This window comes from Temnothorax nylanderi, unplaced genomic scaffold, assembly GCF_030848795.1.
Source record: "Temnothorax nylanderi isolate EJ_2023f unplaced genomic scaffold, tnyl_v1.0 TNYL_tig0143_pilon, whole genome shotgun sequence".
Lineage (NCBI taxonomy): Eukaryota > Metazoa > Arthropoda > Insecta > Hymenoptera > Formicidae > Temnothorax > Temnothorax nylanderi.
This window is the reverse complement of record NW_027249205.1, coordinates 72007-89897: the sequence shown is the minus strand read 5'-3', so window position 1 is coordinate 89897 and position 17891 is coordinate 72007. Positions and strand designations below refer to the sequence as shown.

The 17891-nt window shown below is 33.4% G+C and overlaps 1 protein-coding gene across 3 annotated transcripts; it reads left to right on the top strand.

Annotated features, from left to right (window-relative positions):
* Positions 1 to 6947: 6947 nt before the first annotated feature.
* Positions 6948 to 12041, top strand: LOC139777264 (probable RNA polymerase II nuclear localization protein SLC7A6OS). 3 transcript variants are annotated; one of them, XR_011719301.1, is made up of 5 exons: positions 6948 to 7278; positions 8025 to 8309; positions 8642 to 9061; positions 9376 to 9503; positions 9610 to 12041. XR_011719301.1 is itself a non-coding variant. In XM_071714582.1 (4 exons), exons 1-4 carry the CDS (start codon positions 7126 to 7128, stop codon positions 9388 to 9390), a joined length of 873 nt encoding a protein of 290 aa, XP_071570683.1. In that variant the 5' UTR covers positions 6948 to 7125; the 3' UTR covers positions 9391 to 12041. The 3 variants fall into 3 exon arrangements, 1 of the variants encoding a protein (XP_071570683.1); XR_011719302.1 differs by having other exon boundaries at positions 9588 to 12041; XM_071714582.1 differs by having other exon boundaries at positions 9376 to 12041.
* Positions 12042 to 17891: the final 5850 nt, after the last annotated feature.

The window sequence follows — 17891 nt, the reverse complement described above, 5'->3', positions numbered from 1 at the left end:
AATAAAAGAAGACAAAATACTATATTAACGTTAAGGGAAGGTTTATACGAATTTATAAGACTGTGCTGACCTTGATTTGAGGGGGAAGGGTGGAGGGGGAAGATTAGGTACAATATTGAGTATAAGTGGGTTTACAATTGTTGCAAATATGCTTCTCCATTACATTTGTCTTTCAAAAACTTTAAATAAAGTTTTTTAATTGCAATATGATGTATTTTGCACTTTATTAGCGATTTCCCGGGGTCTCTCATATTAGGAGCACACTTTTTCGATTTTTTTGAAAGTTTATTTTTTACATTTTTCTAATTTTCAGAAAAATCAATATTTAAATTAAATTTTACATTTCAGCATCTTAAAGCTTATTAAATTCCCTTCATAATGACCTACTATATTTTTCAATTCTGCCCATAAACTTCCGGCAATCACACAAAATAGATGTGGTATCTCATAATCGGGGTCTTTCCTCTATTATTATAATATATATTTAATAATAACATCTCAAAAAGTATTTAAAAAGTATTAAATAATACTAATTATATTTATAATTACAATTATAATTATAATTATATTTATTATTATTATATTATTATATTAAAGCTATTACTACTATTTCGTAATATACAATCTTTTCAATTATCGAATTATCCCTTTGACCCTGCCTACCCGAATCCCTACCTACCCGTATTCCAATCTACGGCCCTACCTATCCATTTTATCCTACCTACCCGTGTTACAATCTAATATAAATCTAATACGCATCTTCAATTAAAATCGCGACACGACTTATAAGGGATTTGCTGATTAACCAGCGGGATGGACATCTCAAAGTGACACGGTCACTTGAGATTTGCGAAATGTAAAATTTAACACGCGCACACAGAAAAAAAGAATGTTCTTGATTTGAAAATATCTTTAGTCTGAACGTGGAAATCTTGAAATGAGATTATATTGCGTTAAACTTACTTGAAAAACACTTGCTTGAATAAAGTTATTATATATAGTGCAAGCAAAAAAAAAATGTTGAAATAAAAAGTTAAAATTATAAGAAAATTATAAGAAGATATAGATTGTTTCATATATAAGCAAGATCAAAATAATTTTCTTATAAGAATTTCAACTTTTTATTTCAACATTTTTTTCTTGCTTACACTATACTATATATAATGACTTCATTCAAGCAAGTATTCTTCAAGCAAGTTTAACGTAATATAATTTTATTTCAAGATTTCCATCACGTTCAAACTAAAGATATTTTCAAATCAAGAATATTCTTTTTCTCTGAGTACGATTGGAAATTAATTAAGGGTCTTTCCAATCTCGCATATATGCGAGAAAATAATGTACAGAAAAAATAGAAATATAGAAATAGCCCTACTTTGGGCATAAACAAATATGTCAAATCTTTTGTGTGTATAAATATTTTGTACGTTACCTTACGTATTTCACCATTGTGGTCAATGTTGACCACTTACCTTATCTTATCCAGTCTTCTTTTGTCAGGCCAGATCGGACTTACCTTTGTCGCTCCTGGCCATATACAATCTAGTCGCATTTCGACCAGATCAGAAGGAAGGAGAAAATTCCTTCCAGTGTCGGATCATTATTATCGCCGACAAGTGATATTTATGCATACGTTCGAATACGATTCGAATTACACGCGAGCATCGATCGTATCAAAAAATGCACGAGATGTTAATTTACCAAAAAATATTAATTTATAAAATGACTGCACAAGGTTGATCAAAAATATTTCTATATTACTAATTCCGCTATTTACTTGAGAATATTGATTGTCCGTTTCTTTGTAACCCGTTCTTTTAATTTAAAATTGTAATCAAGTACAGAAAAAAATTTTACTTCGCGTTCTATGAATATTACGTTATATAAATATCTCAATTATATCCCGCGAAAAATTAGAATTTATAATGTAGACGAAATTAAAAAATTAATAATGAAAAATTTCTCGAAAAACCGACCGCGAAAACACAAAGATGCGTTATTATGCATGTTGTTCATGCGGTACGCATCTCGAAAATGTATCAAATAAGATATAGGTACAGAATAAATAACGTGAGATCCGAAAAAAAGAAACTTCCCGCACGATTGATATTATAATTAATCAATAACCGCATTGTTATAATTAAATAATTAAATAATATATATGCAAATCTTTATTTTACGATTATCGATATAAATGTATCTCGTTATATTTTTCTATCACTTTCTATCAAAATTATTTTTGATATAACGTAGTTATTTGTTATTGCAAAACTGAATAATTGTACTATATCATCATTCTAAAATAATTTAAATTTTTAGTATTTCGACAGAATATTTAGAATCTCACGTCATATTACTTGACTTTATCTAGCATAAAGCCAATTTTTCAATCAAAAATAGATGGATAGGCTACAAAAAATTAGGGTAAAATCGATGCTTTGTTAAAATAAATTTTAGTAATAAATAACAATTATCACGTTTTCTATCAAATAAATTCTAAATATATCTATATATTGCTTTCTTGCATCGATTTATAAATATTTAATCTTGGTTAAATATATAGAAATGAATAAATGGGTAGCTATAAATAAAACACATCCTAACTAACTCATAATTTTTCCCTATCTACAAATATTTTTTTCTTATAACATCTAACTCTAACACAATATTTTACTTAATCTTATCTCTTTTGTTTAAGAAAAAAAAATATATATATAATGTTGCAAAAATAATTCTTTAAAGAAATCTAAAAAAAATTTTGTATTTAAAAAATCATTACTTTAACTATTAGAGAATTATTTTCCTTTGTTTCTCTTGTGTTTCTAAAATATTTATTATTTACTCTAGTTTTAAATAGAATTGATCTATGTAATAAAAATTCAAAAATTTAATTTATTATGTACTTGAAAATTTTATTCAAAAGTAATTTATATAAAACGCGGCAGTTCGTTAACATAATTTAATGGGTTCTTCGCGAGCTCGGTGCGTGCGAAGTGTGCGAGTATTTCCTCAAGCACAATCGCACAATAAATCAATAACAATCTTAATAAACAAATAATACCAAGATTAAATATTTGCCATAATCAGTTTTAGCCCATCCATTTTAAGGCAATGGATCTACAAAATGTAATATTTTCATACTATAAATTATTGTAATTCGACATGTACCGAGATATATTATTGCTCTATATTTAATTATTCGTAGATTCGTTACCTCAATAAAAAAATTTCTCATTGACTTACCGATTCGATGCGCAACGGGCGGAGTTATGCAGCCACGTAGCTATAATACGGTGATACTGTAACATACAAACATAAGATTTAAATTTAAAAAGTGCTCAAAATTATTAACATTTGAAAAGTTAATTCTTACGCGTCTCTAATTCGTCTTTCAATAAAATATTTAGCAATACCATTATATAAAAAGGTCGTTACAAGAATAAAATTTTAGATAATTTCTTTTCCTTTAATTACTTTTAACTTATCGAAATTAAAATTAAACAATTCGAATAAATGGAAACAAATTATTAATTTTATGTAGCTAAGAGATGATACTTACCCCAAGGTTGCTTCGCCGGTGCCCGATGTCTCTCTCAGACCTCCTCCTCCTCTCAGGACGTTAGGTCGTCTTCTCCTTCTTCTCCTCATCTCACAGGACACTCGCGAGAAACACTCGCGGATAATCAACTACAATCGCGCGCGGACTAATTATTAGTAAAAGTCTTTCGCGCGCGATACTGTACGGCACTCCCGTTTAAAAAGCCCATGAGAAGAATATTCCGTCAAGTACGCCGTAAGTAATATTCTTCAAATGGGCTTTGAAAAAGTCCTGTAGTCCGATTACTTAAACGGCACTCCCGAAACAAACGCGACGAACCGGCTGCGGTTCGTTTATTCAATTAAATCGGCGGACGCGAGGGTACGTTAGCTTCCCCGTCTTTGGATTTTTATCCAAGCAGAACAAGAGTTTTGCTTGGGTAACATATCCTCGGGGTACTGAGCCTTCCCACCTAGCCAAGGTCGTACCCCCATGGGAAGGAAGTGCTTTACCGTGTAATATATCGTACCGATTTATTCCGCGTTAACAACATCGCTTTACGTTAAATGGCCCGGCGATGAAATGATGTCGGCATTGTCGGCAACTTGGCGCGATATACTACGCGAGTCGAGCGGATGGTTAGTAAAAAGACACGTTATTGAAATCACACGCGCGGTCGTACGGTATCGAACTCGTAAATCTCGCGAAAGTAAAACTGCATTATTAACACTTTGCACGACGAAGAATCGTGACTGCCGGCCGCTAACTTACGCGACGCGACGCGACGCGAGATATACGAGATTATTTCACGAACGGGCGATATATATTACGGAGCGGCGTTCCGTCACTCGAATCACTCTCGACGCGACAATATCACTAACAATAATCAGTCCGCTCGGAGATAAATTACACACGACAATTTCGGCACAGCGTTCGAAGCACACGGCACGAGATAAATGAATCCTACATTCGAGTCCAGACATATGGCGAGACGAGCACTACGAGCACTACGATTATATCGCCCGCGAATATCACAACTCACAACGAAACTGAAAATCGTTCACATTGTTCACAATTGCCGTACGTGCCTTCGCCTCGACGCGACGAGTCTCCGCCTTCGATGGATTCGAGCGATTTGCGCACATTCGTTCCGACAAACACTTGACTTGCACTCGCGTAGTCGATTTATTCCTGTCATCCTGTGGCCCGCGGCCCGCGAAACGAGGAGCAGGAATGCCAATCGTAGAAACGAGCGGACGAGCGCGTTCCGAAAAACACGGCACAAAGCACGGCGACGGACGCGCGGAGCACCAACACTTCATACCTGTGCAAAATTCATCGAGGAATGATAGCCGAGTGACTTCCGCAGGTAACGATACACCGAGCGTTGACGGAAACAAGTGGCAAAGCCGTTCACTGGCGAAAACAATCGGCCGCATGGCGACTTTGAACGTATGCTGCTTCCAAGTTCAACCGTCGCGCCTAGTATGGCGTCTGCCGTCTGGTCTGGGCTGCGTTCGGAAACGTCACCCGGGTACACACGGGTATACTCCCTTCTCCTTCTAACTCGCTGAGATAGAAAGAGAAGGGAGTATATTCGTGTGCACTCGGGTGACGTTTCCGAACGCAGCCCTGGTATGCCGCTGCGTCGCGCCGCCGCGGCCGCGGCCGCTCGCCGGCGCGGCGGCTCGGAGCGGCCGAACATGATTGGCCGGATTCGGGGGCTCGACTCGCGAGCCAATCGCGTTCGACGTCTCACCCGACTGTGCGGCTACGGCGGCGCGCGGTTGCGCGCAAGTAAGGGCTCAGTCACAATGAGAAAAATAAGGAATAAGATAAAGGAATAAGGAATAAGGGAATGTCGCATCTCACTTCGGTACATGTACATTAAAGTGAGATGCAACATGCCTTATTCCTTATTCCTTTATCTTATTCCTTATTTTTCTCATTGTGACTGAGCCTTAATACGCGACACGTTCAACGTCGGTGTGAGACCGTGTGAGACGTTGTCGGTCGTGTAAATTCCTTTCTCGTGAACGAAAAGAAATTCGGTTACGGGGTGTTGCAAGCTGAACGTACGCCGAATATTTAGTTTTTTCTTCGTGTCGACTGAAACGAGTGAGATGCCGTCGCTAGACGAAATGAACGTCGATATGCCGTGCTGGACGCCGTAAACACCCTGCCGGCTGTGATTTGGCGGGTCTCCTGCAGTGCGCCGTGATTGTGAATGGTGAGTGAATTATATGTAAGAGACAAATGATTCTCGAAGCGCATGTTACATCCGAATCTTAATGGAATCGTTGTTCCGCGTGTCGCAGTGAAACAATAACCTTGGAATTTACGTCTTCTGTCTCCGTTTTGATTTCTTCGAATGAGTGAATCGCGCGGGAAGACGCTTCGATGAATAGCTTGAACCTCTCGTTAAGTGCGGGAATTAATAATTATAATTAAGTGATTGGAGAGAACGATCGCGCGTTTGACGTTCGTATTTTGCTTGTCGCGATCGCGAGCTTGCTTCGAAATGCGTATGAATATCGAGAGTGCGAACAAGCTGAAATGTGCATTTACGAATACAATTCCGTTTTTCGTTCAAAAACAGATACGTAATTCGCTCGTTCACGTAATTCGTTACGTTTACAAATGTTTTAAATTTATTTGTATGTGCTTTTTTATTATTCCTAATCTCTACTTTATAGAAAATTTAACATTAAATTGTATCGTTTGTAAAAATTTCGTCGCGATCGTTCTTGCAGCGCGGTAATCGCGCATACCATAAAAGACGATAAACCGTCGTCAAGATACTTGAAAATTATAAAACATTCTCTCTGTTGCTTGTTCCCCAAATTACAGATATTATTCATTTTGCTTACAAAATTTTTCATAAAGGCGTATTGTCTCGTATTCGGATTTTTAAATTGATAGGAGATACATATCTTTTATTTGAAATAACCCAGACAGCACAAAGGTCCAAAATCGGGACATAAGACATCTTTTAAACATCTTTTAGATGTCTTTTATGAAGAGATGGCTAAAAGGTGTCTTATACCCCGATTTTGGACATTGTGCTGTCTGGGAATTAGATAAGTGTGAAAGTGAAAGAAGAGAAAAAGTGAGAGAGGGAGAGAGGGCTATTAGATATTTAACATATAATATAAATATATAAAATAAGAGTTAATATTTATCGATACATGTAAATATTAAACTGATCCTTAACCAATTACAAACCTCAAAGGTTAGAAAGAGACGGAGAGTGAGAGTTAACTACTAGTTAAGCTAACTGGCCACTGTTGAACTGGGCCTAAGGCCTAAGTGGAACGTACCCGAGAATAAATAGACCGCCATTGTAAAACTCTCGAGGGTGATTGGTTGATTACGCTAGCCTGGATCAGAGTGCCGCTGTGTGGGCGTGTGGGCGCTGGCTACAGTGGCGGGTGGCCGCTGGCCGCGCAGGCAGCGGCAGCGGCACTGACCACTGACCTCGCCAGACTGTCGCTTGGCATCGATACAATTATAAGGATTTAAACTGCGTCGCACCTTGATTAACGTATCTGGATTACTGTGGCTTGATATTATATTTCGCGTTGAAAATGGCCGCAATTTTACGTGTAAAACGTAAAAATACCGACGTTCCACTGGACACGCTGGTGATCGCGTGCAAACGTCCGAAAACTGAGGTCTCGCGTTCGGATACCCCAACTTTGGAGACTGTCGCTCAGTTTGCCGGCACACTCACAGATCCGGTGAGAATCTAATGATTTTTATCCTCATTAACACAATTAACTGCGACCCAACGATCGCAAATTTTCTCCCGTAGACGTATGTACTCCACTGGGAAAGAATAGGTTATCTTTTAGGTTAGGATAGTTGTAAGTTAATTGTGAGCAGGTAAAAAAAAAATAGAAATGAGGTCTATTCAAGGTTTAATAGGTTTAATAAATTAAAAATCGAAGGAAATAAAATGGACTAATGAACTGAGCTAGTTATTGGTGTCAGTTATGTATTATAATTTAAATAACAATGAACGAAGGGTCTGTTTTCTATTGCTAAACTGGCTGCACTAGTTCAGAGTTTATCTCTTTTACTCCACATTGGAAGGAATTCAGCAACAGAAAACAGACCCTAGGTTATCTTCAGTGATTCGACAATCAAGAACAACAGTAATTATAACAATAAGTCGTTAGAATCATAAAGTATGAGCGCAAGTTGGAATTTGTTGCAACGCTTACAAATTCCAAGTTACAAATTATTGAAATAGTACAGCAGTTTGTGTACTTAACCATTGCAGCAAGTTCCAACTTGTGTTCATATTTTATAATTCTAACAACAACTTATTGTTATGATATAGTTAAATTGTGAAGTAAAGAATTAGTAAAATAAGGATAAATTCTTAATCATATTATTTTAATATGTTATATATGTTATAATATTATTATAAACCGTATGAATAAGAAACTAATAAAAATTGAATGTTGAATATATTTTTCAGACTGAGGACGTCACGAAGCATGTGGCCAAAATTCTACCTAAAATAAAAGCAGAAAATTACCAAGCCGGTGTCAAAAGGCCATTCGACTATGATTATCCTGCAAATGTTTCTGGAAAGATACCCAAATGGACAGACGAGGACTCAACGACAGAAAGATACAAAGTTATCGATTGCCAGCATTCTCTGGATACGTCAAACGAGGAAGAGCTTAAGGATAAGTGGGTGACGCTCGTAGAAGTGGAGGATTGCTGGAGTATTTCCCGTCTAACAAGTCACACTGAAGCAGTAAGTTATGTAACAATCAATTTTTTTTGCATAAAAGAAACTCGCTCTCTGACGTGTACAATATATATGCTGTAGTAAAGTTTTGCTTCATATATTAAAAATGAATCGAGTATGGCGGAGATAAATAAGGAATTATGGAAAAATGAAGTAGCCTTTCAAACAGAGAGGTAGAAAATAAAAATAGACAATTTTTTACAATGTATGCGCATGTGCGAAATAAATTAAAAGTAGGAATACTTGAAGTAAAATGTGAAATATTTAAAATATTTGAAGTGAAATGTGTGTATGTAGGTATATGAAACATATAAACAAATCTAAACGGTATGTTTCAGGATATTGCAGATTATGTGTATGATATATATTATGCGCAAACCTCTGACGACGTATTTGACATGTTTGACAGCAATAATATACTTGTGAAGCGGCCAGAATACGACTCAGACGTGGGTGTTGAAGACGAAGATAATTCCTCAGATTCCAATGCAGAATCACATTGGAAAAATGATTATCCTGATACGGATCCAGATCGTTCATCTCGCGATGATGATTCTGACGATAATTTCGACATATATAACGACGATCACAAGTTATACTATTCTACACAGCATGGATTCAGCTATGGAAGAAGACAGGAATTGGAGAGTAACTCCGACAGTGATTTGTCAAATACTGAAAGCAACTCCTCAGATAATGAAGAAAGATTGTCGAATGAAAAAATATCAGATATCGAAGAAATATCAGATAATGAAGGGGTGAAAGATATATAAATACATTCTCAATAAATTATAAAAACGCGTGATTATAGTCCGATGTACATACCAATTCTTGAAAATTAGAATGGAAGAGAAACTTAATATTTAACATCGCTAAGATGTATCTTCGCATATTTTCGGATAATTTGTATATATCAAACACTTTGTTGAATATATAATAATATAATAAACATTCCTTTAGCATATATTTTAGTTTCTTTAATCTTCGCGTTTCTCTTTGTAAAAAAAAGTGAATTATAAATGGCATAAAGTTTTATTTGTATATATTTGTCTATATATATTATTTATTACAGACTTCTCGCATGTAAAATCCGTCTATCAAAATAAAAATGGCAAAAGAAGTAAGCCTAGAGACGAGAGGATCGATCACGTAAAATCAAATGAAAAAAATCCAATCTCCAATGGTTTTACGGACCAAAAAGTTGAGTAGAGAAATGATTGTGAATGCAACTATAAAAGTTAAAAAAAAAACTACGAGGGCGATTTCGACTAGTTTCACGAAAAGATCCACGTGCGTTTGCTTCCAGGAGAAGATTAAGCGATCGATCCCCTGGAAGGATGTTGCGGGATGTGCCTGTGTTGTTGAAGAAAGAATTTACTTGTCGTGGATATTGCATGTAATGATATACACCAGATTTATAGCGTATTATAACAAGTTGTTGGAAGTACCAGTTGCGTGGATTTATAAATTTTCTTCGTCGTACATACAAGCACGCACACGTGCACATACACACGCACACACACACAAGTTCGGTCCGCGATTAACAACGTAACGTTTAACAAAAGGTGTCTTCGCGGATCGAAGAAAATTACCTCGAAATCGGCTATAATTATCGGGAACGAGGAAGGAAGATGAGAGGGAGGAGGGAATAAATCCGGTCGATGTGACGAGATTACTTGTCTCTTGCAGGAGATTCTTCTCGCGATTTCACGCCTCGAAGTCTCTCTCACGCCGGCGCCGTGGAATTCGCCGCGCGGACAACGGTCGGCATGTTTCTTATGTTTTTTATTCTTTTTAATTAATTAACGAGCTCGTCGTATGATATGAGTAGTACATTGCGTATACACGTAACACTGGCCTTAATTCTAATTTATATTACATGCACACGCGCCCTGCGACGAGGGGGGGATGCTCGCTCCGCTTCGCGAGCACGTACGATGATTTTGATTTAGAGTGCACGGGGTGCCGAGTGCGCCGATAAAAATCCAAATATTAACGTCGATAAGCGAAGACGTTTGGAGATCGTCGTCCTTTCTGTCGCAAAATTGCATTTGTTGCAACATATATACGAGACATCCCAATAGGAGTTTCCTAAATATCTCTACGAAATTTTAAGTCTTCGATGAATTTAAGGAGTCGAGCTTTCCTTAATCATTTATTTAAATAGAAACATTACATTTATGAATATTAAATTATCTTTGTCATTAAAAATAGATTTTTTCCGATTGAGCTTCAGCAGCTTAAAAAATTAACAAAATCTTGCACGATTCCTGATTCGATCTATAAAGTTTAATTTGTGTTATCGAAGTATTTAATATTAAAAGTATAAAGAATATTAAATTTAATATATTAAATTTTTCCGTCTTTTTCTCTTAGCTCTTTTCTTCTTTTTAAACGCCGTGATAAATAAATACAATAGCTAGCAAGGAAATTTTTTTTGCCATGAATTCTTTCGTTTTTATGATATACTCCGATAAATGCACTTTAAATTCTCTCAATGGATATTTATCGACGCATTCACGTTATTATTCGCAAACGCGGGCGCAATTTTCGCGGACATGCGTAACCATTTTTTATTTATATATATAATATATATATTAAATGTCATACATTGCGCAACGTAACTTAGCAGATTCACAAGCTGAGATTGGTATCATTCATCAGGATCGTTTACTACCGCTCCGTAATACTCTACTCGCCTACTGTACAACATTTTACACTCATCGTATTCGTTCGTTAAGGTAATGTCGATTATTAACGCTACGAGATTATTGGAGAGTCATGAGATTGCACAGCAACGCCCGAATCGATCGATCGTGTTGGCGTCGAGCCCAGTCGTTTTTTTTTCTTTCTCCACTTTATTCTTCGCCGATTTTTATATGTATACAGGACGACGGCGGCGTCTCGCCGATTCCTTCCGGCACTCTCAAAAATTGTCCCTCAAGAACGTCGAAACGACGCGACGCGACGATCGCCAAAAAAGATCGCTTGCAATCAGAGCCACGTATATGTATAAAATGCTGGGTATATATTTTTCACTTTTTAGATATAACTTAATTTATGTCGAAAGGCCTTTTTATTTGTGAAACATTCTCGAACTGATTCTCGAATTTTCAATTAAGAGACAAAATGAAGAATAAACGATAAAGAAAAAAGAAGTAGAACGTAAAATAGAAAATAGATATGTAAATATATTATATTACAAATTAATTTAGATAATTAGAAATATACAATACTAACTTATCGCGAAAGAATTAAGCTTCTTTCTTAAATTAATTTAGATTTTATTTTGTTATCATGTTATATGTAGATTTAATAATATGTCTAACTGTGTGTCATGACTCTGTTTGCAACCCTTTCCTGCAAGCTCGTCCATTCACGCACGCGTAAAATAATTCCTAATTATACAATGTTTTATATATACCTACATATATATATTACAATTATATATTATATTTCGGAAAACACTTGGAAATATTTGAAAATATTTTATAGTGCAATTCGAAATAATATAATACAATTATAATAAATATATATGTATGTATATATGAGTGTATCATATATTTACACATAGATACCTTCGGCTTATAAGTACAAACGATTCCCTGGGTCAACAAAAATCACACAACGTAATTAAAATATTCAACTAAGAAGTCCGATAATCGCTTATTATATTATGTATAAACTGGCAACAATAAACAGTCCCCGCTTTTAGAGTGGGTCATCGCGTCTCCAACACGTCTCGTCCTTTTCTTTCTCTTCCAAAGGAACCTCCCTAACAAAATGTGACGTTCACGGAAGTGGGGTGCTAAATAGTTAGTCAATGTTAGAGCACTTGTCGAGCAAAAGATCCAGGTTCGATTCCTGCTTACAATCTTATATTATGCGATACTAAAGATTTGGGCAGGAAAATATTCCACAATTATTCGGTGCAGTGATATTTCGACTATTTTCATCTATATTTGTTAATGGTGCTCGACCATTTAGCAAATATGTAATTCATGTGAGGAATTCTTTTCGGAATTGCGTACATAATCTGGCGCTAGCTTTACGAACATCGCAGCTCGCATACGGATCGATTTTGTAATTCGCTTAATTGCTAACACAACTCTACAAAAAAAAATGTTTTTCTTGTCCTTGGATTCATTTCATGATTTTCCTATTCATCATGCACCAAAATAAAGGAAAAATATCAATATCCCCTTTAAAGTTTGTTTTTGTAGTGGTAATACTAATAATACAGATTTTTGCTTTTTTATAGAAACAGTAACTAACACAAGTCAACATGAATTTTGCGTTTGAAATTAGGGTATGCAATTACGATAGGTTTATCGACAGTCATCCGAAAAAAATTTATATTTCATAAAAAAAGTTTGCTTTTGTAGCCAGGAGAACGTTTGTACGATATTTTAAAAAAATCTATGATTTTAATTTTTATCTGTTAAAAAACCAAAACAAATATATTTGTATATTATTTTTATTAACTTTAACTATTATATTAGCTTACAAAATAATGGAAAAAAGTTCAAAAGTGAACCCTGTTACTCTTTCTTTTATGTTCATGAGTACTTTCTCTTATTAAACCCCAAATATAGCTATATTGTAGTTTTTTAAAAAAGATAGTATTTTAATAACTTCTTGAAAGTGTTATACTTACTCATGCAGTCTTTGAATTATTGTGTTGTGTTTTCTTTTTAAATGATGTGTTTTAAAGGCCCACTGCTCGTTAAATAAGATACTATTGTACCACATTTTTTACATTTTGCCTTATGTTCTGGTAAGTCCGAGTAACATTGCCGTAGTGTGTCAGGTAATGTCCAGTCTTTATCGGGAAACTTTCCGTATCTACTTAAGTGTCCTTAATTCTTATCTTATGTTATGGCGAGATATCCGAATTTCTTTTTCACATTCTCTGCATTTTATCAGTGAATCTTCTAATTAATCGAAATAATCCCATAACTCATGATTACGTCTTGATACAGTTTTACAAAACTATTCACAAAGATCGAAGAGAGAGATATTGTTTATTTGTCGGGATGTATATGTAAATATAGATATAATTTGAATTTGCCTAGATACTAGATCGTACAGTTTTATCTTTTTTTATTCCGTCACTAATTCTAGACTTATGTTAAAATACACGCATTGCTTACAGACACAAGACAATTTAAAATAACGCAGTCTGGTAAGCATACAGTAGTAAGGCTGGTATTCATAGTCGGTTCTTATTTCAAGAACCCGTTTTAAGTATATAATGTCTTAAGATGCTAGTACGGCTCTGTGATTGGTTCATGACATCTTAAGATTGTACTTAAAACAGTCTTAAATATAAGAACCGACTATGAATACCAGCCTAAAAGTCAAATCAGTTTTATCTTTAAAACGTCCTGCTACAAAATTATATTTTTTAACTTATATGCATTTTTTTAGAATTGAATATGTATAAGTAATAACAGAACGTAAATATGAGCAAATCAAATTTTTTAAATTTATATGAGTAATAATTGAAAAATAATTATTATTACAATTGAATAAGCACATTTAATTATAATCGGAATTGCAAATAACTGTTATATGGAGACCTTTTTAATTGTTCAATTTTTTTTTAAATATAATAATTCTAATCTAACAAATCCAAACAAGCTATTGCTTGTTCTATCATTATACTTATTTTATAAGTTTTAATATTTTATAACTGCTTGAATGTGTACTTACACATATCGACTCTGGATTATTGTGTTATGTTTCATTTTTAAATGTTGTTTTAAACTCTCACAGCTTGTTAAATAAGATATTATTGTACCGCATTTATTACATTTTGCCTTATGTTCTGGTAAGTCCGAGTAATATTGCCGTAGTGTGTCAGGTAGTGTCCAGTCTTTATCGGGAAACTTTCCGTGTCTACTTAAGTGTGTCCTTAATGTTCTTTTCATATGATAACTACGAGATACCCGAATTTCTTTTTCACATTCCCTGCACTTTCCCAGCAAATGTTCTAATCGATCGAAATAATCCCACAATCTGCTGCGTTTTGGCCGTTTCGATAATTCCATTATAACCTTGCTGTTTTACAGAATATCTGATACTAAATGTGGAATAGAAATCGCCTCAAAAAGCGTTTGCAAAACTGTTCACAAAGGTCGAAGAGAGAGGTATGGTTTATTTATCAGAATGTGTACCTAATATGTAAATATGGGTATATAATTTGAATTTGTCTAACTACCAATCGTACAATTCTATCCTTTTTTATTCCATCATTAATTCTAAATTTATGCTATAATTTATGCTTTAACACGTAACGTCACATGACAGTTTAAAATAGCCATGTCAGGTTGACATATAGTAAAAATTGAAATTAGTTAAATATTTGAAACACTCTCCTGTAATATTATATTTTTTAATTTATGTGTATTAGCCTTTATTTTTTAAGAGAAGATAATGAAGAAATTTTTAACTATTTTATAGTATTAAACATTTTTTTAGATTTAGATATAATTCTTTAGAAATATGGATAAACTATGATTCGACAGTCAGGTTTGAAGATTTATGATTTTATTAAGAGCAATCGCAAATTTTTAGAATACGAATAGTTTTCTTGAAACCATAATTAAAATTTACGATAAGCTTATTTAGAAGGTAGCATCACTTAAAAGTGCCGAAAACATAAGAAAGAAAATTAAAGAATGATTAAAATGTGTTGACATAGGAATGAGAAAAAAAGCACAAATATAATTATTTTTAGTTTATGTATGATTAGAATTAAATTTTTAATTATTTGTACAAAAATATAATTCTAATCTAACCAATCCAAACTATTTTTTAAACGAGAAACAAAAAGAGTATCGCGCGCACTTATTTTCTGTACTATGAATTATTCTAATTATTGCTATAATTTCGATGTGTGTATTTTACAGATTAATATGTTGTTCTTATTTATTTAGTAGAACAAAAATGTGGATAACGATAACTTGCTTTGCCGCTGTGTCTCGTATTTGTGAATTGTATTCTCAAATCAAGAGACACGATAGTCTCGTGCCAAGTTCACATGCCGCTGTGTAGAACTGAGGAGAGACACGTACGTATAGCTCTCTATTTACGCGAGCTGTTTAGATAATTGGAGATCATGTGTTCATACAAGGGGACAATCAACCCTTTAATATATTAAAAATTTATTGCAAGATTCAAGGGTATTGTCCCCTTGTTTAGCAACGGCTGATCCGATTGAGTTCTAAAACTAATTGAATTAATAGCTGGTATTCAAATTATATAAAGAATAATAATGTAATGAATTATTATTATTATTATTATTATTATTATAAAAATTTACAAATCTGGTTTGTTTATAAATTAATATATATTAAGAAAATTTGTTATATTTGATTTTACTGGACAGCTGCAAATTGGTGCTAGTTTTTTTTATATCAAATCTCTTGTACGGCAGAGAGCGCGAATACTTGGCACTCTTCTTTATCTTTATTAAAAGGGTAATTTTGTTATATTTTACAGCCTATTAATTTTTTTGTTCGCGGTGGCTCTCATAAAAGAAAATTTAATAAGCTTTATAAAAATTAATAACTATAGTAATCATATTTCAAAATTCTAAACTTAATATATTAAATACCCTTAAGAAGAGTGAAATGCTTAATCAACATTGATCTAAAAATAAATATTATTACCATAAAAAAGATTTTTTATAGTTAATGCAAATTGTTCATTATTATTTATTGCTGGCATCAATATAGTTGATATTCCCACGTTTTCCAATTAATAAAATTAATATATAGATATTTAATAATGTAGGTATATCAATTTAATAAAATTATTAATAAATAATCTAACAAAAGTTTTTACAAAAGACAAATACGCCAGGTACATAAAACAAACTAAAGTATATATGTGAATTTTGGAAAAAGTAGATTTTTTTAAAATTAACTTTGTCAGAAACAGACATAAGATCAATGCAACTACAAGTATATAATTATATATCAATGTTATAATCTAAATATTACAATTTTTTTATTATACTACCCACATAGGAGTAAGAATTATTTATTTCTCTCATTTACACTTTGTTATGTCAATTCGTTGGATCTCTGTACATACACTGAGGGAAAAATATTGTAGAATCAACAAAACAATTTTGTTGATTTTTCAATTTATTGATCCAATTATTTATTTTATTGAATTAAGTACACGTCTATTATTTGAACAAAATGAAATAATTGAATTCTGAAAATGGTATCATACAAAATCATTTTTTTAAGTTAATGATAAATCTTGTTAACTCAATAAAATAATTTTGGGTAAATATGCATTATAGGGGACCCAGCCCCAATGACCTTGACCTTGACATATGTTGTCAAGGTCACCCTCCTGAGTGACCTACAAAAAGTTTTAGCCGTCGCTCGTTTTTTATTAAAAAGTTATTAACAAAAAAAGTTTCAAAAATATAGTAGTTATTTTGAGTATATTGAAAGGCATAAATGACTAATAAATATGTCGAAATAGTTCACACATACACTTTCCTACATCCTCACTAACCTATGTAGGTAGGATATTTTAAAAAATACATAGGTTAGATGACGCGCTTTAAAAGTATTTAAGTGTTTAAAGCGCGTCATCTAACCTATGTATAGGTAGGATATCTTAAAAAATACATAGGTTAGATGACGCGCTTTAAACACTTAAACACTTTTAAAGCGCGTCATCTAACCTATGTATTTTTTAAAATATCCTACCTACATAGGTTAGATGACGCGCTTTAAAAGTATTTAAGTGTTTAAAGCGCGTCATCTAACCTATGTAGGTTAGTGAGGATGTAGGAAAGTGTATGTGTGAACTATTTCGACATATTTATTAGTCATTTATACCTTTCAATACTCAAAATAACTACTATATTTTTAAAACTTTTTTTGTTAATAACTTTTTAATAAAAAACGAGCGACGGCTAAAACTTTCTGTAGGTCACTCAGGAGGGTGACCTTGACAACATATGTCAAGGTCAAGGTCATTGGGGCTGGGTCCCCTATTATGCATATTTACCATATTTTGTTAAGCCAATCAAATCATCTGCTTGGCAACATACAATTTTCCGGTTTTAATTAAATCAACAAAATTTTTTTTGAAAAAAATAATTATTTCTCTCAGTGTATTATATGTATATATTAGTTAGTAATTAAGAAACGCTTAAATATCCAGGTGAGATGTTTTTGAGGAAAAACTTAACATGTGTGTGGTGTGTGATGTGATGTGTGTGTGTGTGTGTGTGTGTGTGTGTGTGTGTGTGTGTGTGTGTGACTCAAAAACTTGGCAAGCCTAAATAAATACATTAACCCTCACTATAAATGTTGAGAAGCTATTAGTTTTTATAAACATTGTTAAATATATATATATAGATATATATATCTATATATATATATATATCTACACTATAAGGATATAATATATGAGATAATTATTGGTAACTAGGATATATAAATTAAAAGTATTGTTGCATTCTATGCCATATGTAACATTATATATATTGTAATTTATATTCTCTGGTATTTAGTTTTAGAGTTTTAAAGTTCTATATCAGTTTTAAAGTTA

What these genes read in the sequence shown, in the direction of transcription:
- LOC139777264 (XM_071714582.1), top strand. Translation starts at nt 7,126, where the DNA reads ATGGCCGCAATTTTACGTGTAAAACGTAAAAATACCGACGTTCCACTG. An exon ending in CCGGCACACTCACAGATCCG is followed by an intron (nt 7,279 to 8,024) that starts GTGAGAATCTAA and finishes TATATTTTTCAG; the next exon opens with ACTGAGGACGTCACGAAGCA. An exon ending in TAACAAGTCACACTGAAGCA is followed by an intron (nt 8,310 to 8,641) that starts GTAAGTTATGTA and finishes GGTATGTTTCAG; the next exon opens with GATATTGCAGATTATGTGTA.